The sequence below is a fragment of the Vulpes vulpes genome, unplaced genomic scaffold, assembly GCF_048418805.1.
Source record: "Vulpes vulpes isolate BD-2025 unplaced genomic scaffold, VulVul3 u000000652, whole genome shotgun sequence".
In the NCBI taxonomy this organism is placed as follows: Eukaryota; Metazoa; Chordata; class Mammalia; order Carnivora; family Canidae; genus Vulpes; species Vulpes vulpes.
Genome location: NW_027325771.1, coordinates 1,652,527 through 1,660,141, shown reverse-complemented (window position 1 = coordinate 1,660,141; position 7,615 = coordinate 1,652,527). Strand labels below are relative to the sequence as shown.

Below are 7,615 nucleotides of genomic sequence, written 5' to 3'. Positions count from 1 at the left end.
ACTTTTCACTTTCCCCCGCTGCAATGAAGCTGCTGTAATCACACCTACAGGGGACTCTGGGCCCTGGAGCTTGACTGACTATAACCTGATTGTTAAAAAGATGGAATAATACTAAATACCTACAATCATAACTGGTCCATAATAAGTGTTTAATAATCCTTCACACTTTTGAGGCACCTGGGTGGCTCAGTTGGTTGAGCATCTGATTTGTGATTTCAGCTCAGGTTGTGATCTCACAGGTGGTGGGATGAAGCCTTGAGACAGGCTCCGTGCTCCGCAGGGGCTCTGCTTGGAACTCTCTCCTTCTGCCCCTCCCCCAATTTGTGTGCACTTTCTCTCAAATAAATACATAAATCTAAACATAATAATCCTTAGCACTTTTTTTCCTGATGTCAGTTGAGATAAGTACCTAAGGCTTTTTTCCCCCCTGCTTCATTCTGTTGATATGATGTATTACATTGATTGACGCTTGAATGTTGAACCATCTTTGCATTCCAAGAATAAATCTCACTTGGTCATAGCACAGGATTCTTTTAATATGCTGTTGAATTTGGTTTGTTAGGTTTTTAAAAAATTGCTATTTACCGCATAGACAGAGTTTGAACTTTTGGAGTGAGAAGCTAAATCAAGGTGACCTTGGAAATTTAACTAAATTACCTGACCTCTCTGCTCTGAAAGTCATTTCGGTTTTGCATTCATGGGCTATTTTCACAAAAGTGACCTCTCTGCCCTGCTCTTTGAGTGTTCCCTTAACTGCAGGTGGATATAGCTAGATAATTGAGAAACACAAACTGAGTGACTTAGAAGAAGACTTTTGAAAGCCTAGCTTTTTCTAAATGCCAGGCACTGTTTCAGCTGTTAACTCAGGGATTAAGAGCATGAAAAGAATTTCAGGCTAGCTGACCAGAATTTTTATGATTAAAGAGAAAAGCTGGCTTCCCTGGATCTTTGATCTAGCTCAGTGGGAAAAGGGGCAGACCGCTCCGACTGCACCACCACTCCATCCTGGCTGCTCAGGGACACACCTGGGAAGGCACCTGAGGGGGTCACCTGCTTGCTTTCCCATCTGGAAATGAAGTTGGAGATTACAGGCCTTATCCCGTAGCAGGAGGGAGGCATTTTTGGTGGGAAAAAAGTCCCCTTGTCACCGAGGAGCATTTGGGGTTAAGTTGGAGTAGGGTTTACAAAGATTCCCGATGAGGAAAGCCACTTGGGGCGCTTACACTTCCTTTGGAGATTTGGGTTCTGTTGGTCTGAGTAAGGAACTCAGATTTTGCCTTTTAGAAAAAGTGGCCCTGGTGATTTTTATCATCAAGTAAGTTTGGGAAGCCCTACCTAGAGCAAGAGGGCAACTGTTTTCCTGGACCTTCTGCTCAATATTGGGAAAGGGAGCTAATATAATATTTAAGCACCAGGCAGCCCCGGTGGCGCAACAGTTTAGCACCACCTCACCACCTTCGGTCCAGGGTGTGATCCTGGAGACCCGGGATCAAGTTCCACGTCGGGCTCCCTGCATGGAGCCTGCTCCTCCCTCTGCTTGGGTCTCTGCCGTGCTCTTTCTCTCTCTCTCTCTCTCTCTCTCTCTCTCTCTGTCTCTCATGAATAATAAATAAAATCTTTTAAAAATCTATTTAAGCATGGAAGAGAGACATCCATCTGAATAAGACCTGTCCAGGAAAGGCAGAGAGCTGTAGTCACTATTCTGCAGAGGAAGAAGTTCATGGGGCCGCTTTGCATTGCTGTAGTCATGGATGACAGAGGACATCATTGAGGACCAAGCTTTCTTCTCTAAATTGGCTTGGGTTTGGTTGCAAAACACAGCAGTTTAAAGACGTAGCTGTTGTCTTCACCTGGGGCACAGGGGCTGTGCTGCCGCCAGGGAGGGAGGTTCTGAGGCCGTGACCCCTGGACGCCTGGCCGTACCTGCTGCTCGTGCACCTTTGCCAGTGGTGTGATGCGTGGGTAGGTTTCTAACCAGCCCCCACATGCTCAAAGCAAAAGGCACCTGGGTGGGAGAGAAGTCCACAGCTCTTTGAGCTCAGTGAGTTATGGGAGGTTGTGGGTCCTCACGGCTCGGGCTCCCTCCTGCGGGAAGGATGCACGCTCGGCCAAGAAAGGCGTCTGTTTACTCCTGTGGAGCTGAGCCGGCAGGGACGTGGTGGGGTGTCTGACACGGGGCAGGTTCTGCCAGGGCCCCCCGCCAGAGGCCCCGAGGTCACTCCTGCCATTTCCACAACCTTGGTTTTGGGGGGATGCCAGCGGGGCCCAGCGCAGCGCCCTGCGACTGCAGGGAGGCACCTGGGAGCACACGAGGACGGGCTCGCGGACTCCGGGTGAGCGAGCAAAGGGGATGGGAGAGCCTGTCAGCGAATTCCAGTGCGGAGACCTCCCATCGTGCCACCGTGCCACCACGCCACCGCAGGAGAAGCGTCAGGCTCCGCTTCCCAGCCCTTTATTCTTCTACTCAAGGTTCAGCCTCTGCCGCCACACTCTGTTAACTCCGGGGGCCCAAAGTCCTTCCATGAGTAACCGGGCAGCCCTCCCGGCTCTTAGGGGCGCTCCCAGTCCCCGGCCCTCCAGGGAGCGCGGTGGTCGTGGCGGGCGATGGAGCGGGCCGGCGGCCACGTGGAAGACTTGCCCCTCAACGTGTTCTCCGTGACCCCCTACACGCCCAGCACGGCCGACCTCCAGGTGTCGGATGACGACAAGGCGGGGGCCACCCTGCTCTTCTCAGGCATCTTCCTGGGGCTGGTGGGGATCACGTTCACCGTCATGGGCTGGATCAAATACCAGGGGGTCTCCCACTTTGAATGGACCCAGCTCCTCGGGCCCATCCTGCTGTCAGTTGGGGTCACGTTTATCCTGATCGCTGTGTGCAAGTTCAAAATGCTGTCCTGCCAGGTGTGCAGAGAAGGTGAGGAAAGGGCCCCAGACGCGGAGCAGACGGCAGGAGGACAGTCGTTTGTTTTCACGGGGATCAACCAACCCATCACGTTCCACGGGGCCACGGTGGTGCAGTACATCCCTCCTCCGTACGGTTCCCAAGAGCCCCTTGGGGTGAACGCCACCTTCCTGCAGCCAGGGAGCCCCTGCGGCCCCGCGCCCGGCCCTCCCCACTACTACACCATCTACCCGGCGGACAACGCGGTGTTCGTGGGCGACCAAGGCGGCCCGTCGTCCGCGGGGGGCCGCGACAGGTAGGTGGGGCCCGTGGCCAGGCCGGCGGCCCTGCTTCGGACTCGGCGGGCCCTAACGGTGCGTGTGCTCTGCTCCGTTCCAGATCCGGCCCCGCGGCCCACCTGCTGGAAGCCACCCCGCCGGGGGTCGAGGTCTTCTCTCCTCCCCCGTATGAGGAGCTGTACTCCCCTCCTCGCCAGCCCACCATGCTGACCCAGGTGCTCCCTCCGTGACCCCCAGCTCAGCCCGCGGCCCAGGAGCCTGACCCCCGACCCCTGGGGGGGCTCAGATTGGTGAAAATGCGGCCGGAGAGGGGAAGCTGCCTTCCGGTCCAGCTGGACCTGCCCTGCACAGGGCTCAGGGGCAGGAACCTCCCTCGGGCCACCACCTACCCCTGGCCTACAGGAAGGCACTGGTGTCTCAATTTAATGCCAGTAGCCGAGGGAAAAATCACTGCTGCTGTGACTCTGGGAGTTTTCACGGCAGCCGGGGGTTGGGGGGCGGGGGGATGGGTGGGCAGAGAGCGGGGAAGCTCTCCAGGCTCAACTGGAGGTGTCCTAGGACCTCTTCTCAGCCCCTTCCTACAGGGCGGAGGGGTGGTGCAGATTCCCAAACACTTGGTTGCCATCCAGTGTCCCTTAAGGACTCTGGGTATCTTAAAGGCTGCACAGCATTTTATTAGTGGAATAAAATAAAACAATATATCCTGTTTTTTAAAAAAGGATTAGATAGCTGGCAACAGAATAAAATAATAACTGTACAAAATAAATATGATGGGCAATGACATAAATACATTCTTAAGTTATCACTGGGTCATGGTGACTCTTGGCAAGGCGAGAGCTCGCTGTGCGCCCCCAGGCTGGGATCTGTGCTACACACGAGCTACCCCAGCCCAGTGACCAAGAACCTGGAGCTTTCTCTAAGTACCTGTGGATGAGTTCTGCGAAATCAGACAAAATAGAGATTCAGGGCAATACCTGGAAAACCACTAATCATGGAAACGATTTTTAAGGTTAAGACAAACTCACCTTCTTTATAAAAGAAGTTGATGCTGTTAATCTTCCAGAATCTGAACTGTGTAATAAACAACCACAACCCATCAAAGACTTAAGAAGAGACAGTTACAACTATCGGGTTTTAAAAGAAAATATTTTCCTTATTTTCCTACCACTTGAGATAAGGGAGGCTCATCCCAAAGGAAGATAGGATTCAGCAAGCAATTCCTTAAGATTTTGGTACCATATTTATATATGGAGTGATTTTTACTGATTTTTATCAAAAACATCTAGTTTTCCAAGGATATGATTAAAATATGGTTGGTACATTATTGGCATGGTTTGTATTATATCTTAGGAATAGAACATTTTTATATGAGAATTCATTTTGATGTTTGATGATAAGAGGTGATGGAAAAAAAAAAAACAGGATTCTGCATGCAGAAAGAATATTCATGAAATAGTGGATTCCTAGCCATCGGTTCTGGGGAGGAAATGGGGTGACAGGGACACAGCGGGGCATCACTGGCTGTGCCATCCCGGCAATGACACCCTGCAGGATTGCCTCCTTGGCCCCTTCTCTGCTCATCCTCACTCACCCCACAGCTTTATATTCCTGGATTTGGGTTATAATGAGCATCAAGGGAGGCTCATGTAAGAAAAAGACGTTGGGGAAGGGCGTCCGTATGTGGGAGCAGGGCAGGTAGGACCGCGATCCATCCTGCTGACGCCGGGAGTCCCATGTGCAGCCAAGTGGCCTTGGGGAGTTTTAGCTCCAGGCAGCAGAACTGCTCAGCGCCAACTGCCCCTGTTCTAAGAGGGGAGAAGTGCTAACAGACAGATAACTGATGCATCGAGCTTCAGGAGCTCAAGGTGGGAGGCTGGCCTGCAACGGCGGGGGGTAGGGAATTTGTTCATTCAGTCAACGTTAGTTATGGAGTCTCTGCTCTGCGGCAGGATATGGGCCATCCAGTGGGGCTCCAACAGTGACAAACTCACCCAACTTGTGCTCACCAGAGCTTGTGCTGTGCGCTCACAGGGCGTGTGGCTGGGGTAGGGGTGGTAGGCGGGTCTGTGGGTTACTCTGACACCGTGAGAGGTGCTGTGGCTGGAAGAGGGATCTGGGCGACATAGGAGGGCCATGGGGGCCTGCTGGAGGAAGTGAAGTCCGGGCCCTGGACTTGCGTGAGCCCAGGGAGCACTGCTCACGCCGGACAGCGTGCAACTGGTGCCTCTTGAGCCCCAAGGGCTGTGCTGGGAGCTGAGGGAACAGTGGCCGGTACCTAATCAAAGAGAATGAGGGACATGCCTGGGACGCCCTCGAGTGGCCGAGTGGCCAGCAGCCCCGGGAGGCTCCCGCAGGCTGTGTAAACTGTACTGCCAGCTGCTGCAGCTTCACACAGCCCTTCCGCCACCTGACAAGCACCTCCACCTGCTGTCTGGCTTCTAGATCCCTGCTCTGTCTTTATATGGGGGCTGCAGGCACCAGCATGACGGGAAGCCCACCGCATGGCTTTAGGATTCCAACGCCAGGCCCTTCCTTGGCCTCTAACCAACAATGTCAGTCAACCAGATACTTGCCCTCTCTCATTCTTTCTCCCAGTATCTGATCGGGGAGGAACGGAGGACTGTGATCTGGGGACAGTGGATTAGAGTCTGTCCGGTCCTGCCTAGGAGGTCCACCCTGGAGTTACCGGTGTGGGAAGTGGCCCTGGCAGCCCACGGGGCCATGTCAGCCTTGTCAGACATCTCAGTGTGTGTCTGCAGAGCAACCGGAAAGCCAGTGAGCGGCCTTAACGAGGGGGGCCCTGGGCTCTGGGTCTAGACACTCACCGGTCAGGGCAAGGCCTAGAGCCACGCAGGGTGGAACAGTGCCCTTGCCGGCAAAGCTCAGGTCTAAGTGACCACAACACCAGGAAACATGCTTCTCGTCCGCCCTCAGCCGTCGGTGGGGCACTGTGTGTGGGCACGATCTGGCCGTGCATATGGAATCTTAAAGAAAGCTAAGAGGTCTTGTTAATCAAAAGAGACAGGCTTCTCAAGAATGTAATGTTGTCTGGAAACATGTCCCAGGAGCTGACCGGGGCTGGGCCTTTGGGCTGGAGAGAATGACGACAGCGGATGATCCAGACAGGGCAGGACAGGGATTATCTGGGCCTGTGAGGTGAGGCCCGCCACCCCGAACCCTGGGGAAGGCATTACACAGAGCTCTTAGGGCTTCCTCTTTCTGCCCTGGGCCAACAGCAGGATGGCCCTCCCTGCAGGTGGCTCTGTGTCTGCTCCCTCCTGCAGAGCTCTTGGCGTATCTTACACGGGGCAGGGGCGGGGGGCCCTTCCCGGAGATGCAGTCTTTCCCCCTCTTGCTCTGCTGTGCCAGGCATGGGTCTTGGTTTCAATTGCACTGAGTGGCTCTCTACTACAAAATCAGCCTTTTTAACGCCCTCCCCACTTTCTTGGCAGAGGGTGCGGCAACTGCATAAAAATAAGGCCTCTTGTTCGTGAAGAGCTGGCTGTGGGTGTCTGTTCCCAGCTTCTGACCTCTGGGCGCTCACCAGCCTTGTTTACACTGGATCCCGGGAGCAGGGCTGGCCGAGGCTCCACGCCCCCAGACAGAAGCTCCACAGAGTGACCGTGGGGTAGGCCTCTTACCAACAGAGGGCTTCCTGCCGGGTCCTGAGCAGCGGTCAACGTGCCAGGCGCCGTCTGCTGCTCGCAGCACTTGGCCCTCACCAAAGGCCTCACGCAGGGCCCTGCACACAACCGGCACCCAGCTCCTGGTGAACGACAGGGTGAGAGAGAGAAATGAAGAACTTTTCAAACAGATAATTCAGGACCACTCTGGTTCAACTTAACTGTTCTGGTGTTTTCTACATTATGAAAAATTTCAAACAAATACAAGAGTAGAGAAAATAGTACATAGAACCCTGTGTGGCCATCACCAACCTCAACCTGCGGCCAATCCTGCTGCAATTACAGCCCCATGCACAATCCCCCAACTGGATTTTTATTTTTTAAAGATTTTATTTATTTATTCATGAGAGACAGAGAGAAGGGCAGAGACCCAGGCAGAGGGAGAAGCAGTCTCCATGCAGGGAGCCCGACGTGGACTAGATCCCTGAACTCCAGGATCATGCCCTGAGACGAAAGCAGAGCTTAACCGCTGAGCCATCCAGGTGTCCCAGCCCCACCTGGATTTTTATGATCTTTTTTCAGGGTTTTTCATCTTTTTATTTTTTAAAAGATTTTTTCTTCTTTTTTTAAAAATGGGGGTATAACTGACATACAACATTATGAGTTTCAGGTGTACCATAGATGCTTTGATATTTGTATCATCCAACTGGATTTTTATAAGGATATCACATCATCCTAAAATATGTCATTGTATATCTTTAAAAGGTAAAGACTCAAAAAAAAAATCACACCATTAGTATGTCTAAAACATT

The 7,615-nt window shown here is 52.9% G+C and overlaps 1 protein-coding gene across 1 annotated transcript; it reads left to right on the top strand.

Moving 5' to 3' along the window:
• The first annotated feature begins 1,852 nt into the window (after window positions 1-1,852).
• Window positions 1,853-4,504, top strand: TMEM174 (transmembrane protein 174). Its single transcript, XM_025983199.2, has 2 exons — window positions 1,853-3,197; window positions 3,281-4,504. Exons 1-2 carry the CDS (start codon window positions 2,605-2,607, stop codon window positions 3,408-3,410), a joined length of 723 nt encoding a protein of 240 aa, XP_025838984.2. The 5' UTR covers window positions 1,853-2,604; the 3' UTR covers window positions 3,411-4,504.
• Window positions 4,505-7,615: the final 3,111 nt, after the last annotated feature.